General features: G+C 35.1%; 1 protein-coding gene across 1 annotated transcript in view; it reads right to left on the minus strand.

Moving 5' to 3' along the window:
• srbd1 (S1 RNA binding domain 1) overlaps positions 1-21971 on the minus strand; it is a 62791-nt gene that overhangs the window by 40136 nt on the left and 684 nt on the right. The window contains 12 exon segments of the mRNA XM_042736720.1: positions 9928-10035; positions 10677-10767; positions 11977-12134; positions 12210-12317; positions 13565-13668; positions 17652-17814; positions 17986-18082; positions 18914-19052; positions 19176-19293; positions 20248-20414; positions 20906-21139; positions 21371-21659. Coding sequence (XP_042592654.1) covers positions 9928-10035; positions 10677-10767; positions 11977-12134; positions 12210-12317; positions 13565-13668; positions 17652-17814; positions 17986-18082; positions 18914-19052; positions 19176-19293; positions 20248-20414; positions 20906-21139; positions 21371-21659 — 1776 coding nt within the window.

Genomic DNA, 21971 nt, shown 5'->3' on the forward strand with positions numbered 1-21971 from the left:
AAAAATGAAGAACAAATAAACAAATTACTAATGATAGCACAAAAAAATAACGATACAGATGAAAACAACTGCTTTTTAGTTTTTCAGGTAGGCCTAGGTCTTACAGTAGGGCTATTAAAAGATTTATTCTTTTTTTTTTTTTTTTTTTTTTTTTACCAATTATATCCAAATAATGTTTAGTCCTAGAAAGCTATTATTATCAGAACACGTGAGCATAACACAGCGGTTAGCAGATCAATGAATGAGAGGGCAGCGTTACCAGAGTTGCCCATATACCACATCATGTTACAACAGGGCTGTTGCAAACAGAAACAATACTGTACTACATAGATGCTTCCTGTCGGCTCGATTTTTGAGTGGACTTTACTGTTTCGATGAACGGTATGTGAGTGGAGCCAAGGAGCTGGAGCGCACATGCATAGAGCGGGATAATATGCAGAGAATCAGAAATGTATATTATACGATAGATGATTTTACATTTTAGCAATTTAAAAAATCTTAAAAAAGGATAAAAGGATTTAAAAAATGATTTTTTTTTACACGGCACCCGGGCTGGGAAACACTGAGGCCAAGGAATAACTGAAGTCATGGGTCGATACTGCCATCTAGAGGACATAATGGTAAACGCTTTTGTCGCTATAGCATTTTTGACAAACTCAAAATAGATTTTAAAGGCTCCTGCTGGAAACCTGACCAGTTTATGCAACTTCTTTAATAATAATAATAATAATAATAATGAATTCATTTAACAGAAATTATATTAACATTATCATATCATTATGAAATTTAACAAACAATATAAAAACCATGTATGAGTTCTTTACTTCTCAACTGTCTGGTTGTTAATTAAACTGAGGTCTCTCTGAAAACATCGGCAGGAATAAATGTCCTCTGCACATGATTATCACCACTGTTACAGAAGAACCCTACAAATTAGGGCAGATCACCACTTTAGCCTCCGTTACATTTGCTGCCTCTCTATTGGTGCCTAAGGGCTCCTTGGGTTACTTTGCCAATTAGCGTCATCATGCTCATGACAGGATGCAGAGGCTTTGTGACACGGACCTCCAGTTTGACTGGTGTCCTCATTTTCCCAGACCCTTTCCCCTCCTCCCTCTACCTCTCATAGCTGACACATAGCCATGATAACGGTACTAACGAGTCCTGGCATATGACCTTGGGGTCAAGGTGGAGCAGGTAATTAGTGGGATTATTAACAAATTAAGAAAGAAACACATGCCAACCTTGATAAACATTCAAATAAAACGTAATCATACAAATATAAAACTGGATAAATATTAAATTACGTAATATTTATGATGAATAAAGCACATAGCCTAAATAAATTAATTGTTATTTATTAAATTAAAGGATGAAAAGCTAATCTAAATGTTTCTTTCAGACAAGTAATCATGTACATAGAGACGATGCATTGCCAAGAGGTGCAAACATTCAATAGAAAGAAACAGCACCCCATAACATTGTTTTTTAGTACAAGAACAAACTATGAAAATGTATGAGAATTAATATAATAATAATTATATGATGTGTGTAATATAATCATTTATAATATATATTATTATTAGCAGCATCAGCAGCATTATTATAGTGACATTCCATTTATCTTGACTTGGGATGTACACATGTAATTGTAGTTTCTCAATTCTTTCCACCAGCAAAAAGACCAAATAGGAGAGCAGGTATTGGACATTGAGAAAGAGTGGAACCTGTCATGTTTGAATAAATCAGAAAGGCTGCAAGGGTTAATGGGTACAAGCCCTGAACCATTCTGACATGGATACACATCACATCCACCAACCACTTCTCTTCATTAAGGGCACAGCTGAACTTGCAAAAAGGGCAGGCAGCAGAAGGCCCAGCTCGAGTGGACACCAAGACATAAGAACAAAGACAAAACCTTCCTGCAAGTGCTGCAGATGACTTGATGACCCTGAGGTCTGACAGTCACTCACTCAGTTACTCACACCCAAATGCACTCACACTTTGGGGACTATCATGTCTATGTGAGAGTCTCTGGGCAAAGTCACGGCCGGGGCCCCTCTAACTGTAAGTAACAGTGGTTCTCAGTGTTTGTCATCATCCTCCAGGCTGGTCCATCTCCCCCTTCCGATGTCCATGACCACCGGGTGACACCAAGAGATGGATACATACTTTGATACTTGCCCCCTAAACACATGTTCTAATTAAATGCATTCATCAGATCTGCCTGCAGGGTGAAGAGATATCGTCACAGCAGTGGATAGAAGTCCACTGTTCTTGATAATACTGGTCAAATTTGGACAAAATAAGTCAACATTGCACACAATGAAAGTGTTTTTCTGTACATTATTAGGTGAATTAGCACTACAGTTCATGTGATTTTTTTTTAACAACCTGACAGAGTAAATTGTATTAAAAAAAAAAATTACATTATAAAATATAAAAATACAATTTACTCAGTCCCAAAAAAAAAAAAAATCACATACCACTTAAGAATTTTTGATTCAACTTTTCTGATACAATTAGCTTTTTAGGGCAAAAATGTGAAACTGTTCATTTAAAAAAAATACTGTAACAAATTCTCTATGAATAAATGTATTATTATGCATTTATCCTATGCAAAATGGTAGGATAAATGTTATTAATCAGAAAAAAAAACATACATACACTACCGTTCAAAAGTCTGGGTTTGGTAAGATTATAAAAAAAAATTAAGTGAATTTTTTGTTCATAATGGCTGAATTTACTAGAACACAATAGTACAATAAAATGGTCCAATCAAAGTACAATAAAATGGTAATATTGTGGAATATTATTACAATTTGAATTTAACATCTTTTGTTTTATATTGGTTGCAATAGTACAATAAAATGGTCCAATCATGATATGTTCTTAATGATTCTTTGATAAGCAGAAAGTACAAAAGCAACAGTATTTATTTGAAATAGAAATCTTTTGTAATGTTACAAATGTTTTACTGTTATTTTTGATCAATTTAATGCATCATTGTGGAAAAAAACTTATTCATTTTTTTCAAATATCTTACCTGACCACAAACTTAAGAGATGGTACATATACATATACATATACATATATATATATATATATATATACATACATATACATACATATACACATATATAAATTGATAAACATATATATAACATCTTAATCTTCTATTGGACACAAAAGGAAATACAGAATAATAGCAAAATACTGTATGGTTTTAAATTAACAATTTAATTTAAGTACATCACCACATATAATAATCTAATGTGCAAAATTGACTAAAGCCTGTCTTTTTCTTTCATGTTAGCAGAAACAAAAGAACATTCTTATAAAAAAAAAAAAAAAAAAAAAAAAACTATGTTGGCCAATTACTCAGAGCCTGCTGACCGAAGGGATTCCCAAAACAGAAAAAAACAATCATCAGATATCAGGCCAATGCCAAGTCTAAACACTGTGACATTTTTTGCCTAGAAAAGGGCCAAAATGGCAGGTGTCAAAGGCCGTCAGTCTCAGGCTCTGTGCCTGAGGAAGTGTGTGGAGGCACAGTTAACAGCACATTCAATCTGCTGCCACCACCACACAAGTCTGAAAAGAGCAAAACCTCACAGCCACTCACGTCAAACTGGTGGCAGATGTTCGTCACCCCCTCAACTCCCCTTCCTGCCTTAAACACCCAAAGAACTGCAGCAGAGGGTGTCAGCGGGCCAGGTTACGGGATGTTTTCCCATGTAGCGTGCAGGAAAACGTGCATGTTTTGGATATATGTTGGTGTCCAAGCCTTAAACTCAAGAATCTCAACCAAGAATATTGTGGAGATTTGAAGGTTTACACTGTGGACTGAACCTAGCAATTCAAAACATGCAAGTGTAGCCCATAATAAAGATATCCCAGAGGTTTCTATATCCTAATTTTCAGTTTCATTGGAAGCCTACTTCATATATGCAGATGTGGAATTGAGGTTTACATGTTTTGATGTTGCTTGCATTTTCTTTTTCTGTACTCCAACGGCTATAAACTACGACCTAAAACGGCCAAACACAAGTAAATGAGGCATGAAATGTGCAGCATGTTAAAAACTTCACTGGTGGGGATTGCTTCCAGTTGTTCTGACATCACAGAAGATCATTAGATTAGAAATTGACAAGTGGGAATTTGGCATCTGGGTTTAAGGCAATGAAAACTTTCAAGCGGCCCGCATGCTTGATCTCATGCTTGGCTGCCACAGATCAATCAGCACTAGCCGGATTGGGAGTGACACTGCAGTATTCATGTCCATCCTTCTGGAAACTTTATGTTAAATGCAAGAAAGCATTCATAGTAAGCTAGCATGTCTGATATACTCATACTAAAGATGCCAAAATCTCTTATTATAAATAAGAAAATACTTTTTATAACATATGTAGTTTAATATAATTTATGGTTGAATGTTCCATGATATTATAAAAAGAAATTAATACTGTAATTCTGCAAGGATGTATTAAATTCATCAAAAGTGACAGTAATGACATTTATGTTACAAAAGATTTTTTAAATATGCTGTTCTATTGAACGATCTACTCAAAAAGGAAGCATTTCAGCAGCACTGTTCTCAACATCGATAATAAATGTTTTTGAGCACCAAACAATTTCTTTGCAATCACAGGAATAAATATTTATAATATATTAAAACAGAAGACAGTTATTTTTCTTTGAAATGAAGGGAATTTATATTTTTTTTAAACAGAAGACAGTTATTTTAATTTGTAATATTTCACGATGTTATGTTTTGAATGTTTTTTTGTATTTAATAAATGGAGTCAGTTTTTATTATATGTAACAAACTGCTATGTTGATTAGCAACCTTAAAAGGCCCAGATTTAGGCAAAAAAAAAAAAAAACTATATTAATTGACCTGTTTATTGTGATAGCTATAAATCTGGTTGAACTGATTGAACACTCCTATTGGGATTACCATGTCATACCATGGGAATTTACCTTAACACATGGCCTTTTACAATCGTTGAGTGTGCTTCCTAACCAATATAATTCTTTGGAAAAAAAAAAAAGAACTGCACAAACTGTATCTATTTGGAATAGATGTATTAGATCAAACAGAGATACTACTTATTTGAGATCCTGAATGCTTTACTCTTTGATGCTAAGACAAATCTAACAACAAATATAAGATGGCACACTGACATCAATAGAAGACACTTTTACCATCACTGTCAAACAAGCGCAGACATTAACATAAATTTCAATATATTAACAGCAGTCAATCAAAATTAGGGGGCTCAAGACAGTTGCTCATGGAGCCACTGGTTCTGGCTGTCCTCTGTGATGCGGACATCTATCCCTCAGTGAGCCATTAGCCATGGGCCTGTGACTGGCAAATATTCCTCCTCGTTCCTCACTGTCCTAATCACCCTACCCAGAATCCTCCTCAAAGGACAAACTTCCCTGATGAAAAACTCTAGTCATCCAAGACCTTACAGCAAAAAGTGATTTCACTTTACCAGGAGCACTTTGGCTGTAAAGGACATATATTAAATTATATATGGGCATATATGAAATAAATATATAAATTATGTACATATAAATAATAAATAAAAATAATATAAAAATTACATAATAATAATTATTTACAGCTTACATATTACTAGTACTACCTGTAATAATAAATCAATATTAGATAGCAGTAATTATTACTGTTATTATTATTATTATTAGCTTGCATTTACATTTAATAATTTTATTTATATATTTATTTCTTATACATGCTTATATAAATAATTCAATGCCCTTTACAGTTACATTTAATAATTTTATTTATATATTTATTTCTTATACATGCTTATAATTTAAACAATTAAATAATTTAATATTAAAAAAAATATTATTATTATTACATGCTTATTATAGCGTTGCAATAATTCAATTTATTTATATCCCATGTTATATATAAATTACAACAGCCAGCTTGCTCCTGGTATAATAATAATAATAATAATAATAATAATAATAATAATAATAATAATAATAATAACAACTTATCTATTTATAATTTAGAGAAATTGATCATTTCTTTCCTGTTAAGACTGAAGCGGTCAAGCTTAACAACGGATCCCAGCAACAGTGTGTACTGAAGAAAAAATAAAAAGGGATAGAGCAAAGAGCTCCTGTAATTCTGTGTTCCCCTGCAAAGTGAGTCTAATGACCAGAGACTGGCCGGCTGGTGGCAGAGAGCCAGCCTGAGGGGAGAAGAGTGGTCACTGCCACTGTCTTCAACCTTAAGAACTGACAGAGCTGTCCAATCAGTCTGTAGCCATAGCTCAGTATCAGGATCACTGTCCTGACAGTCAGGAACACTACAGGCTCCCTCGTTAACAAGATACATGTCATTTTGTCCTTCAGGGGCGAGAGTCAAAGTCAGGGCCAAACAACAGCAATGACTAGAGTTAGAGCAGCACCTTAAACATAGTCCTTAGATGGGAGACAATTTATAATACGTAATGAACAAACCACACTCACATAGGAACAGTGCTCTAAACTCAACATTTTATGAACAAATATCAATGGCACTTAATATGTACTGAACCCATAACCCAAATCTGTACAACATAACTATGACAAATCCATGACCAAAGCGCCAGTGGTTTATTCCAGCAGTGTAAAGACACCATGCCAGCCAAGGTCAACTTTTATTGGGTCATCTTGGATTTGATTCATGTTAGTGGTCCTTTGAGCATGTATTAGTCATTAGAAGTAAAAAAAAGATAAAAATAAAAATAAATAAAATGCACTGTGCACACACCAATACTGATAAAACACATGTACAGTCAGAGGTTGTATTCCAGTAATCTCCCACCCCAAGCTCAAAGCCAATTATCTGTAACTTTACTCATAATTAATATCAGTTTAAATCATTGCATTGGTCTAGAAGGATAAAAGGGCCTGATAGTAAAGTGCGCTGTGCCAGAGGAGGGCGCCACAGAGGGGTTCCAGAGGAGAGGTTCAAAGCATGGTGTAAATCTCACAGCTAATATATTGGAGCAGACTAAACTAGGGCACACAACTACAAAGTTCAAAGAGAAGTTAACTCTTCATCACACATGTGTACAGGACAGGTAATGTGCAAACAATCCCAACAGAGACCAACACCATATATACTCGCTTTTAACAAATTTGTATGGAAAATGTGAAAGCATTAACAAACTAGCTAAAATATTAGCAAAACAGATGTGGCCACTGAATGTGGATTCTGTGCATGCCTGCTAGTATTTTTTTATTACTTATTATTAATAATATTATCACAAAAATACAATAATTAATATAAAATTGAAATCTAATGAATATAATACATTTTATCCACCTTATTTGGCAACTAAAATAAGCTTTTTATTCATTTGTGCAATATTTCCAATTCATTAGCTGCTATAGGGTACATAACTTACTGTAAACTGTAAAAGTGTGTGTGAAAGGAGTCCTGCACGTGACATGATGCAGACAAGGAATATATTTGTGGTCACAAACTAAGAATTTGTTCCTGCAAATTAAGAATTGGTTTCATTTTTCCTTTTATTCAATTCCATTGGTTTAGGTAAAGTGGTGCCATAAATTAAGAACTTGTTTTTTAAAATGTTGAAACAAGTTCTTGATTTATGGTCACAATTTACCTAAAACAAGGGAACTGGAGCACAATGAAGCCACACAAAGTTAGAGTATTAGAAAGAATTAAAATAACAAATACCAGTTAGCAATATCATTATATTTTATTTTATGTTTATGATCATGATAATATGATAAAATAATATATATTTTTAATTTTTGAAATTCAAATAGCTATTTTTATTATTTTATATTTTATTTGGATACACTACTGTATTACTTACAGTAACTTCACTCTAAACTCTTGTACACAAGTAAATTTCTGGGAAGACAATTTTTTCCTATTTCTTTAAAAGAACATCCAAAGCCTCAGCCAAAAAAGGCTTTATTATAGAAAGAACCAAATGAAAATGGTCAAAAGGGTTAGTGTTTATCCCAGTATTCCTCAAGGAACAACCCCACCAACTCAACAAGCTAAAGTTCCTTCATGTAAACGAAGAGCACCAGGTCTCTGAGAGCTGGCGGCTCATCCCGCAGGCTCATTACCGCATACAGTCTGCCAGCACTGCCTGTCATTCCTCTGGAGCAGTAAGGCAAAAGAAAGGACAGGAGACAGCTAGCTGGGATGTCGGGACAGAAGGAAGGGAGCAAGTGATGGTAAATGGGGGCAACGGATGATGTTTTATGTCTGAACAAGCTGAAGAGTGGGGAGACAGATAGCAGACGGTGCAAATGAAGCTGCTGGTTTAATTGACTAGTGATGTACAAAGTGCACTGTGGAGATGAACTTTGTGGAATGATGTGTTGGAAAAAGAATCATTCTAGTATAGTTAAACATTTCCAAACACACATACACCCAAAAACATATTGACACTACCACTCAAAAGTTTGGGATCAGTTGTTTTGTTTTGTTCTTGGGGGGTTTTTGAAACAAATATACTTTCATTCAGTAAGGACACATTAAATTGTAAAATAAATAAATGTTTACAACTTTACAATGGAATTATTCAGTAAGAGTGAATAGAGGCAAGTACCAAAAAAAAGAAAAAAAAAAATTAAGGAAACTTTAAGGGTCAAACAAACAGTGAAAATCTGGCATAAGATCTAAATTATTTGAATATTTGATTATTATTTTTTTTTTTATATGTGGACAATTTTTTTATAAGTGAATAAGGTCAAATATTATTAGAAATCTCAATTATTTGAATATTTGATTATTATTTTTTTTTATATGTGGACAATTTTTTTTAATAAGTGGATAAGGTCAAATATTATTAGAAATTAAAATAAAAATGTATTATTATATGCCCCTTTTAACTAACTACTATGATAACTACAATGATAACTACTATGATACCATACACCACCACACTTCGAGTTTGTTAAATGTGAAATAATGCTTTCATTCAAATGTAACCACTTCATATTTCTTTGTGGAGTGTCTGAGCATTTTGCACAAGTAAAGTTAGCATATCCATTTCTCCACTTAAGGGAACATTTAAGAATGCAATTTTGAAAGTGTAATTTATTTCAACTAGCACCCTGCTTCTACAAATACTTGACTGTGACTATCACGACAGGAAACAAAGTTCAAACTGTCTGGCACACCCTGGCGTGGCAGTCGATGTTGCACAGCCAATGTGAAGATCTCAAATCTTCCACTTTCATTTTAGAATGGAGGTTGAAATGGATCCACTTGTGGAGCGCCTTGGATGTCAAGTTTGACACATTCTGCTTTGCTGAGAACTACTGAGGCAGACCTGGCAACCCATCTGAGCTGCGCTGAGGGATGCGGAGAGCTGTAATGAAAACCGCCATCAGTGTACGCCATAAACGGCCACTTCAGAGCGGTTCTGGGCAGCTCTCCAGTCAGAACCAAAAGTCAACAAACACGAGTCTAGCTTGATGGAGAGAGAGACAATCCCAGATCTAGTCTTTATTTGGGTTGGATGAGAACACATCGGACTGGTTTGGTTTGAAGGATGGTGAGAAATATTTGTTTTTAATTAGAGACAGTCAAACAAGGTCCAGATACCATTTAAAATCCGCAAGAGTAACACATTCCAGACCGGCACCATTTCCTTTGCTCCTTTTCTGCGTACCTTGCTTGACAGTTGCTATTTTCACTCTTAGTGGAGTTTATTGATAAAACATTTTCAAATTTCAAGCTGCAATTGCACCAAGACTATACAGGAGCCTGATGTGACCTCAAACAAATGCAGTTTTCATCTCTACACCAAAGCCAATAACTGCTGAGCAACTCTCAGAAGAACAACATCTGCTGTACTGCCCACTGCTCTGCTCTGTATTTAAAAAAGGGAAATGTCTTACCAGTAGGACACATCGAGGGGCTTGAAGAAGCGTTGTTTAATTAGGTCTGTAAAGAAGGCCTCAGTCTCCCTGCATGCTTTGCCATTTCCTATTACAATTGTTGGACAGCTGTGGGGGGAAAAATTAAGTTACTCAAATATATACACAATATGGGTCAAAAGATTGAAATAATTAAGATGTTTAAAGAGCTTTTTAAAGAAGTCTCTTATGCTCACCAAGGGTGCATTTATTTCAATGAAAAAAAAAAAAACAGTAACATTGTAGAATATTATTACAGTGTAAAATATCTGTTTTCCACTTGAAATATATTTTAAATTGTAATTTATTCCTGTGATGGCAAAGTAGAGATATCAGGAGCCGTTACTCCATTCTTCAGTGTTTTTCAGGGTTCAGTATTTATTTGAAATAGAAAACTTTTGTAACATTATAAATGTCTTTACTGTTACTTTTAATAAATATTGCTAAATAAATTTATTATTTTTTTATATTTTTAAACGTTCTTACCCCAAACCTTTTAATGGTAGTGCATCCCCAAAAATATTAAGAAGCAAAATATATTGGAATCTAAAACAGCTGAAATTTAGTTTTGCCATCACAAGAATAAATTACAATTTTAAATATATATAAATTATCAAAAGATTTATTTTAAATTGTAATAATATTTCACAATATTGCTGTTTTTACTATATTTTGATTAAATAAATGCAGCCTTAAGCATAAAAAAACTGTCATCGTTGTGGTTGCAATACCTGTGTTTGAACATAAGATGGCGCAGTTTTTCTGCTTCTTTGTGTTTAGCAGGACCATGGAGGTACACCACATCTGTGTGCAGAATCTGACCTGAGGAAAGAAAAAAGGGAAGAAGATATGTCAGGACAGCAGAAGACGTGTGCGACTATTTTATCTGGGCATCAACTTAACAATACATTAGCATCATGAAGGTACAGCGGACCCCCATTTTTTTCCTCTGATTTTTCTGCACTCATCACCTTGTTCCCCTCTCCTCTCAGACAATACGGCTGCCGTTTTCTGTCAGCCTGAGAGAGGCAGTCTAATTGCAATAGACACCTCAAGAGCCCGGCAGGTCATGTGACTCCACACCCACAGACCTGTCACAGTCAAGCTGGGTCTGCATGTGGTGCTGCTGCGGGGCACAGGGCAAAACATGGCAATGCCACCTGACACACACCCGCCAGGCCGATCAGTCGCCTGGACGCAGGGCACACACAGGGCACAGCGGTGCTCCTCCCACCGAGAGGGCACAACGGCCATTCTCATCACACCTGCCACTCAGACACTCTCCTACATCAACTTTAAAAATATTAAAACTAAAAATAATTACAATTAATAGGCAAAAGTTCATTAACACTATGTTAGTCTACTTCAACATTAGTCTATATTTGGTTGATTACAAAATAAAATAAAAAGCTCAAATTTACCAGAACTATCCATTACTCTAAGAAACTTTCATTTTACAATATTACACTAAATCATCAAGACAAAAAAAGCTACTTTTATCTTTTTATCTTCTTTTTCGATTTATATTTTTAGTTATATGTATATAGTTTTAAATTTTAGTTATTGAGATTTAAATAAATAATAAAAGAATAATTAAGCTTTCCATTGATGTATGGTTTGCAAGGATAGGACTTTTTTGGCCGAGACACAACTATTTGAAAATCTAGAATCTGAGGGTGCAAAAAATCGAAATATTGAGAAAATCGCTTTTAAAGTTGTCCAAATTAAGTCCTTAGCAATGTATATTACTAATCAAAAATTAAGTTTTGATATATTTACAGCAGGAAGTTTACAAAATATCTTTATGGAACATAATCTTTACTTAATATCCTAATGATTTTTGGCATGAAAGAAAAATCAATAATTTTGACCCTTACAATGTATTGTTGGCTATTGCTACAATTATACCTGTGCTACTTATGACTGCTTTTGTGGTCCAGGGTCACATATAGAAATAGCTTTAGATGTGGATATAGACATATATTTATCATTTATTCAAAGTGGATTCCACATTCATTCTGGTTCTCTTACTGGTGGGGGACAGGATTGCTATTTTGCAGCCGTGGTGAAAGCCTGGGTCCACTCCCATGATGACTCTCCCACGCACCGGACACATCAGAAGGCGCTGACGCAGGTTCCGAACAAACATGGCGATGGACTCTTTTTCTGCACTAGCAGTCAACTTAGACCTGGGACATGAAGAAAAAGAATGTTATAGAAAGAAGATACGGAAAAAGAAGCTTAACTATCCGGCAAGAACAAACCTGTAGCCTCGACTGAGAAAGGGCAGAATGAATCTCTTGTAGGAATCTTCAACAGCATTCTTCAAAATCGTCATCAATTCTGGCCGTGCGAATCCCTGTGGCCTCCACCTGCAAGTCATACACCAGAAGGAGTCCATCAAATTGCACTCACATACACTGTGTTTCAAATTATTATGCAAGTGACATAGCAACAGGATTTCAGCAAAATAAAAATTCAGATGATAGCTTTTCAAAGAAAGCGTGTTTGTTTTATTTCTCATATCTAAATATTTAGATAACTGCTTTACCTGTAACTTTAGTGTAGAGCCTGCCAAAAAAGCCACTAATATGTGTGTTTGAAATCTAAGATTGTGATTGTATAATAACTACATGGAAATAATTTGCTCTAAATTGAAATGTTTAAGTAATGAAGGGGCCAACTCATTTTCTTTTTGAAAACGGTGCTTTTCATTTTTATTTCATTTAATGAAAACTCAATTCTGGCACAATAACTATAAGCTTTAAAGTATATAATAATTGATAATGGATTTTTGTAATGTTTTTTAAAGATGCATAAGGACATGCTCACCATGTGCTGCATGTATTTTGTTAAAAAAGTGAAAATGGTAATTTGTGAAATATTAACTGTAATTTATTTCTGTGATGGCAAAGCCATGCCAAAAACATGCAGCCATGGTGAGCATTAGACACTTCTTTCAAAAACATGAAAAAAAATCTTTGCAATGAAAAAACTATTCACCTGTAGTGTAAAAATGTAAAGTAAATAAATAATTAAAACGTATTAAAATACTAAATAAGTTAATTAATTTCCTTTCAAAATATTTATGTTGCATTACAAATAAAATCCAAAGTATATTTGTTAACCCTAAAGTATAGGGACCAATTCCCACTGTTAACTAGTTGCTTATTAGCATTCTTATTATTAACATATTGGCTGTTTATTAGTACTTATAACGCACATAATCTGCATAACCATATTCAACATCCCTAATCCTACCCAATACCTAAATTTAACTACTTTACTAACTATTAACAAGCAGCAAATTAGTAGTTTATTAATTTTAGATTTTAGTAGATTTAAAAAAAAAATTATTTAAAATAAAATGTAAATTTTTATTATTTAAATTTTTTAAATGTATTTTATACATTATTTACCAAAAAACATAACTTTTTTTTAAGCAATGGTTTCTGAGACATCGTGGAAAGGGTTACATTAATATCAAAACCTGTGGTTGTCAAAGTCAGTTGCCAACCATTTGCGCATTAAACTGGCTACAGCACTGGACCAGACCACGAGGGAGAGAGGAAGAAGATGAGGTGTGGTGCGTGTGTGGGCACTGTGGGTGTGTGCTGACCTGACGTTGATGCACCACCTACAGAAGTCATTCTTCACCCTGTCGGGGATGTTGACCTTCACTGTCAGAATCTTCAGATTCTCCCCACGGTTAATGGCTAATGTCTGAAACAAGAGAGTAACCTGTAGAGACAGCCGACACAAGGCGAGGCACGGTAGCGCACCGTCAGTCCCACCCCCTCCCGTTCTCTCCTAAAACTAGTCAGCGCGCACCAAGACCCACTCGTGTCACACCAAAAAGCTCCGTGCCTCTCTCACTTTTCCCTTACTGGCCCTCTAAAGGAAAGTGACATGCTGTGAAGCAAATAGTTTTAAGTATCTGACCTTTTCTGAGGAAAAGCTTTTGAAAGGAAACAAGAGGGAAAAGATGACCCATCAATCTGGACTCCAAGCGGAAGAACCGAGCTGACAAATGCCACCAACCCCCTACACAAAATACACACCCCACCACAGAGCAGGCAACCGCCCCCTCCGCACCGCTCAACAGCTAATGGCCTGATCAAGACGTGAATTAATGCAGCCAGAAATATGATGAAAATTATATTTCCATATTTTGGCATTTCAACACCCTAAGGCAGCTGTTTACTTGGGTTTTCTCATGCGATGTTTATCGCATTTGAAGTTTTGCATGAGATGAGGGAAATGTCAAAACAAATATCAAACTTTTCTCCATTCCCTGTGTCATTTCAAACTTGGCCTTGTGTAGTTAATGCATATCTATTAATGCATATATTAGACTGGTCTGAATCATGCCATGAGTAAAATTACAACTGAGAAGAAACATAAATATATTCTAAAAATACATGCGAGCATAGCTTTGTAGATTAATGGAGGACAAATTTCTACAAATAACCAGGTGTCAAAAACAGACCTCACAAATCTAAAACAATTCACACAGCCAGTATTACAATTATGTTTGTCACATACAGCAAACAAAAAGCCGATAAACTGAAAAAAAAAAGAAAGAAAGGGAGAACGTGGGTAAAAATAAAGATTACATTTAACACCCAAAAATGAGAAAAGCAACCATTTTTCACAGTTTTGGGTTAAGTCTCATATTTCAGACTCAACAGTCCAGGACATGACATTTTAAAAACAGAGGTGGGGGAAAAGTTTAGTCGAAATATTCAACATATCATGTTCCTCGATAACAATGAAATCATAATTGGAAAAATATGAGGAATGTAAGCGACAGAAATGAATATTATTTTAAAGACCGAGCTATTCTGATTCAATATTTTTTCTCCAAATAAAGTCAACAGCATTGCCTTAGAACAGAGCAATAGAGGATGGCCTCTACAAAAACAGAAAGAATGGATGAACTTTTCACTTCCTATTTTTGCATGTACAGAAAAACAAACATACACAACATGGGGCTCAGAATACACTAACGATCAGTCTCCATACAAAATAAATATGAACTCTTTCTTTAGCAGGGGCAGATTTGTTTAACAAAACCATTTGATGTTTAACACTGATTATATTGTAGTCAATCTGTCATAAACTCAAACAAACAAGCAGAAAGCAAGACCACATTTTATTTGTTACTAATTGCCAATTTATAGATTTTTCAGCTGCACTTTTAGTGAGCATGCTAAAGGAAGAATTCAATTTGTATTTGTCTTTTAATGAACTTTAAAAAAAAATATGTATATGTTTGGTGCATTTTGACTGTAGAAATGTATGTTTACAGCATGGATATGACATAGATGAAATCATTGGGCAAATAACAACACTCATTTTCATCAATATACATAATACTTTGAGTTTTTTTCAAATGTTTAACAAAATGGCATATATCAACCAGAAAAAGCCTCTGATAGCTTACAAACATAGGCTTCTTAGTTCTAAATGTTTGAAAATAAAGTCAAGTGGCTACAGAAGTAAAAGAACGTAAGTAAAATAAATAAGTAAGTAATAAAGAAACAAAAATAGAATATCATTTGGCTATGGTGAGATGTACAGAAGTGCATAGAATGGAAAAGTTTAATAAATAATTTTTTTTCTTAATTGTTTATTAAAATATTGATAAAACAAATAATTGAAGCAAAATTATTTTCAACCAAAATTAAGCAAAATATAAATATACGTCAATTTACAATGTATTTAAACATCACTTTTAAATTATACTTATTCTGCATGTTTCTGTCTTTAGTCTTTTCATGGTTCATCTACCAAAATGTCATGCAAAATAATATTTTACAACAGTCAATTACACAGCTAGTGTAAACAGTTTGATCATTAACTTGGAAAAAAAAAATAGTAAATTCTGCCTAATTTACAGATAAAGTGTCAATGTAACTTCTGGAGTCACTAAGACCAACAAATCCTTTCACCAACCAGTTCACTCTTATGATATGAACATATGGAACCCACACACACACATCTGTCCTTAATACACTCTCTCAAGTAATGTGTTAAATTAAACAAGCAAGTATGTGTGCATACACATGCCTCCTGTCAAAATACATTCCACGCTCTTCTCTAGAAAAACCACGAAAAGGTTCATTTTAGCCGGAGTGTGACAGCTCACAGGTCACGGCAAACTCAAATTAACACTCACTGACAATCCACGTCAGCAGATTAACAACGGGTAAACTGTATGCTTCACAGGAGATCTCGCCGCCACTCATTCACTCACTCATTCAGCCCGTCTTTCGCTCTTTGTCTCTCTCCCTCTCACCCTCGCGCCCCTATCCCCCTCCTATCTCACAGAGCCCATGAGCGGCTGTCATCATGAAGCTGCGTCTGTCAATCCTAGCCTCTAATCCACAGGCACGTGGACGGGGACGTGTCACATATGTTAAGAGGGGGAGATCGGGAATGACTGGGGGACAGGGAACGGGGTGAGAGAGATGAATAGAGGGAGAAAAGGATGACAGAGTCACTGTGACATGTGGCCCACAACCAACTCTGAGTAAGCGGGTAACCGTGAAGTGAGGGGGGGGGAAGGGGAGACCACTGACACAAACACATACAGTTAAACAGCACTGACAGAAGAGCTTTGAAGAGTGGCACGAGGACCTGTGTATACAGCACAACACTGTCAGTGTGTGTATGGACTGGTGGACTGTGTCCGAGTGTGTACATATACACTAGCTGTCAAGGGTTCAAGGGTTTGGACACACCCACACAATGTTTATTAGGACTATTTTACAATAATACAACAGTCATCAAAATTAAATAACACAAGCATGAGAATAGCATAGTGATTAAAAATGTTAAATAAATCAAAAATTATATTACAATTCAGCTTCTTCGTGAGGTGCATCCTGAGATGCTTTTTACACAGTATTGAAGATGTTCACATGTATGCTGGACACTTGTTAGCTCCTATCTTTTCCAGCTTTTGTTTTTCAAAGAAATTCAAATGCAGGCACAATTCAGTTTATATTCGTCTTCACAACTCACACAAGCTTTTAGGATTTTCCCTTTAAAAGGTTTTTTAAGATAATTAGAAACATAACTTTAGACACAGCTGTTCAAAATATTTGACGGGTAGTTAATGCATAACAAGTAGTCATGGCATTTCAAGTCCTGGACAACAATATTTTAATTCAGATAAGATTCAGATTCAGATAAGATTAATCACTGACCATGATTTTTAATTAGCACTGCAGCACACCATTAGTGTATATAAGCTAGTTTTGTTATTGTTACCTAAAACTAAAACTATTAAAAATATTTTCCTTTTTTCTTTTTTTAATAAAGTTAGAATAAAATAAATATTAGATGTAAAAATTTAACTTAAAAAAGCATTGCCTTGGCCAGCTGAAATAAGTTTAAGTACAAAATAAATAAATAAATAAAAAGCTTTTATAAATATATAAGACAAAAAAAAACTAAATACTATAACTTAAACTCAAATGAAATCTAAAAATATAAAATATAAAATAAAAGCTAATTCAATATTAACAGTTAAAATAAAAATAATATTGTAAGAAGAATTGCAATATCAGAGAGCAAGAAAGCAATATCAGTGCATTTTATATTCCAATCTTCCAATTTAAGAAAAATAAAAAAAGCTGAATCCCGTAAGAGTGAATCTCGTGAATCTCGTAAGACACGAGATAAAGAGGTGACCATACCTGATGGTGCTGGATGCGCTGAACATCACAGGTGAAGTCAGTATACAGGCTGAACTTTGCAATGTCCTTTGGTTTGCTCTTCTGATTGCCCTGCTGTGGCTGCTGTTCTTTCAGGGCTGTTTTAGACACTGACGAGTGAACGGTCACCGAACTCCTGTCACACCTGAGAATGAACATACATGCAGAGTCTAACACACACTTATAATTACTGACTGATTAAGGACTGACAGGCTAGAAAGATCCACATAATGCCAACGGTGCAAAACAAACAGATTAACAGATAATAGAAAGATGATAATTAAGAGTGAATTTGCTCAAATGATCAGTGTCTCACAGTGACTGTACATAGGTGAGAGTCTCTTTGTCCTTTGCAATCATATCTGCCAGGATCTCCTGCACACCTGTGGCCACCTCATCCAGGGTCGACAACCCTACAGACAGCAAACGAAACAGCAGAAATGCACATAACAACATTCAGTCATCAGTGGCCCAGCATTAACTTCTGAGAACTGCTTTTTTTTGATGGAAAGTGTGGAATAGTTGCAAATTTTTACTTATTTTTAGAAGTAGATAATATTAAAACCTCATGCACAAGAATGCGTATTAATGAGAGAAAAGCCTAGAAAATACATGTCACAATACTGCTTATGGCACTGCCTTAATATGTCAACCCATAGGCATAAGCAGACTTCAACACAAAAAAAACAAAAGTACTTTGCTGCCCTCTATTGACTCAATGTCTTTTATCAGGCTTTTATTTTATTTAGTAATTAAGGTTGCAAAGACAAAAATGTAAAACACACATTTAACAATACATGAAAGTGAAGATGTTGGGACAATTAATCAGTTTCAAAAAACATCAATAACGTTACACCTCAGAGGACACCGAGTTGTGAATGCTGCTGTACAATAAGGTGACCAGACGTGCCATTTTCCAGGGAAACGTCCTGCCCAGGATTTCTTAATCACCTAAAATAACCAGGTTTTGGCTGTTTGCGCTCCACAGATAGATCCTTGTATGACCTCTAAGTACCGTGAGAGCTATAGAGAGCAGAGCAGACGACTCCTTATGCTTTCAAATCGCGCTCACAGTACTTAGATGTCATACAACGATCGCAAACAGCCAAAACCTGGTTATTTTAGGCGATTTAGAAATCTTGGCCAGGACGTGTCCCCAGAAAACAGCACATCTGGTCATCTTACTGTACAAGAACTATTACAACAGGCTGGTTGCTGTAGGTATGCAGAGTGCTGAAAGATACCTTTAGTGTTGGGTTGGATCGAGGATTGCAGGTCCAGTTTCTGAGGTTCCTGAAGCAGAGCCAGTGCAGCAGGTTCCAGTCCTAGCTCCTTAGCTCGCCGGGCCTTGGACAACTTACTGCCCTTTTTATACGGCGCATACAAAAAAAAAAAACATTTATAAGTATAAGCTTTTATTAGGTCACTCACAGTCAAAAACTCACCAAATGGTCAAAGTTTCACATTAATAAGTAAGCTTAGAAGCTTGTTCTGCTCAGTTCTTACCACATGGTCTATTTCATCAGCCGTTGTGCAGTTCTTTAAAGCCATTTCCAGCTCTGAAGTAAGAACCCCCTCCTTCTTAAGTGTCTGAGAAACAGATCTGCTCTTCTTTGCCACTGACCTAAGAAACGTGAATAATATTAACTCTGTGTACTTGTGTTATTAGAGTTTTGATCCTGTTTGCTTTTCACTTTCCATCACGTTAAAATTAGGAAAAAATTATGACTATTTAATTGTCAAGTTACACTGCTGTTCAAAAGGTGGTAAGAATTTGTAATGTATTTGAAAGAAGTCTCTTATGCTCACCAAGGCTGCATTTAGTTGATCAAAAATACAATAAAAACAGTAATAATTTTCTAATACATAAAAAAAAAAAAAAAATGCTATTGTCATGGCAAAGCTGAATTTTCAAACGCCTTTACTCCAGTCTTCAGTGTCACATGATCTTTCACAAATTCACATTCCTTATTATGATCAATGCCGAAAACAGTTGTGCTGCAATACATTGTTGTGGAAACAATTTGTGTGATACATTTTGAACATATATATATTTTTTTTAAATTTCAAAATATCTGGAGAAAAAAAACACTTTTCAACTGTAGTGTACATAAATAAAATATTATTTAGTCAAATTAATCAAGAGAGAAAATTAGTAAACTTTGTCATTTAATCCAACTCCTCGAATCACAGAGCAATTACTTGATCTCTGCTGCCATCTACAGGTCACATTTGGTAATAGCAGCCTGATCAAGGTAATTCAAGCTAAATAATAGCCACATTAAAATATCAGAATAATTTTTGTGTCACTGGAGACATCCATCTACTAAAAGCATTTTGAATTAATTGCAAGAAACCAGTCAGGATGTACAAATAAAATCGATTCAAACTGTTTCTGTAAAATGGTTAAATAAAGGTTTTATCCAACAACCACAAAACAAAACACTTAAACATGTTATTTAACATGTTACTTAAAATATAAAGTCAGTGCTAAATAGTAGATCAGTTTGAAATTGAATAAAAAATGATTTCCTTTCTTATCTCCTTTTTTTGTTGTTGTGCCTCTCCAGTGTCTTACCGTAACTCTTCAAGAGTCAGCTGCACATCTCGAACAGCATCGGCATCCATATGGTTGATCAGCTCCTTTCTATAGCGCACCATAAAGGGAATAGTGTTCTCCTCCTGGAAGAGCTGTACAATGTTTGCACACACCCACTGCTCCACACCAGACTTCTCAGCAAGAACCTACACGGGATATTAGAATGTGTTCTTTTTAATTAGTTTTCTAAGCAAAAATAATGACTATCATTTATATTTACCATGATTCACCAAAGACACATGTCATTCTTTCTGTGTAACAATAGTTCAGATTCCAAAAAAAATGCTGAATCAAAATCTTTAACAATTTAATTCTTTACCAATAGCTATGTTTTAAAGTTCTAAAGTTATTTGAAACAGTAAAGTAGACACTTTACTTGAATTCAATATGCTTTCAATGTATATATAGTTACTTAAATTTAATTAGATGTGGACAGTCTTTGACCCATATATACTTATATTTCCCTGTAGAATGCTGCAATTGACCAATCAGCATCAAGTATACCAGAAAACACTCAAATAATTTACAATAGCAAATAATAATACATTGAACAATGCAACAGATCTTCATTGTGATCTTCAAAATGTTACCAACAAATCCACTGAGTCAATCCCTATCTCAGAAAGTAATAACCCACCTGAATGGGATCCCAATTCATCTGTAAGTCCTCCACACAGGAATTGCCCGATTTGAGTTTTATCGGCCTCCCCTGGGCTGAGTTTGTGGTCTTCTGCTTCTTCTGAGCAGGTTCATCAAAGGTGAAGCTGTCATCTGGCTCCTCTTTTTTCACCTTGGGGACATGTTGACTGGATGATGGACACTCATCAGGCATATCTCCTGCATTATTACTGCTCAAGTTAATGGACAACCTCTAAAATAAAACAAAAGGTTCAAATTAAATAAATGATGAGTACGCAATGTTTGTGTTGGATTTGAACTGTTGATGTCATTTAGGAAAGCAGCTTGTAGTACACTTATTACAGGGTAATTACTGTTGCTGATTTATGTTACTTGCCAAAAACTATAAAGATGTAGATTTGTGAATAAGGAAGAAAAACTGTATACCACAGTGAAAATCAAAGCACATCGCATTATGACTTGCCTCTTCTTTGACCGCCACATACTGCTGTAGCTCAGGCTTGGGTAGGACCGCATCCTCAGTTTGTTGCTTTGTATTAGTCTTCTCCTTCTTCACTTTGGGAACCCGTGCAGCTCTGGGCTTCCTCTCTGCTTTAGGTTTTGGCTCTTTAGGTTTGGCCACCCTCTTGGTCACTTTTTTCTTTTCACCGGTTTCATCTGTCCCCCTCTGACGCCTCCCTTTAGGTTTGCCTTCATTTGAATTTGGTAACCATTCTTCTAACTCCTCACTGTCACCTTTTTGTTGGCCCATCCTGTAACAAGAAACCAGTTTTATTACATCCAGCATTCATGAAGAATAAGAAATCAAAGCGACTATTGTGGACATTTGTAAGCAATAAAACTGCAAATTGTTACAACGTCGACTGCTTAGAAACGTTCTGTGGTTAAAGAGCAGTTTGACACAGAGATTATAATTCATGAGGATGTTCAACACTGTTAATATATCGGAAGAAATAGCCTAGGGTCCGCTTTACTGTATATTGTATATATGATATTGTATATCAGCCCTGGAAGTTAATCTGAGAAAAAAAGATAAAAGAAAAAAAAGAGCGTTGTCATGAGCA

Source organism: Cyprinus carpio, chromosome B13 (genome assembly GCF_018340385.1).
Source record: "Cyprinus carpio isolate SPL01 chromosome B13, ASM1834038v1, whole genome shotgun sequence".
NCBI classification, from domain to species: Eukaryota; Metazoa; Chordata; class Actinopteri; order Cypriniformes; family Cyprinidae; genus Cyprinus; species Cyprinus carpio.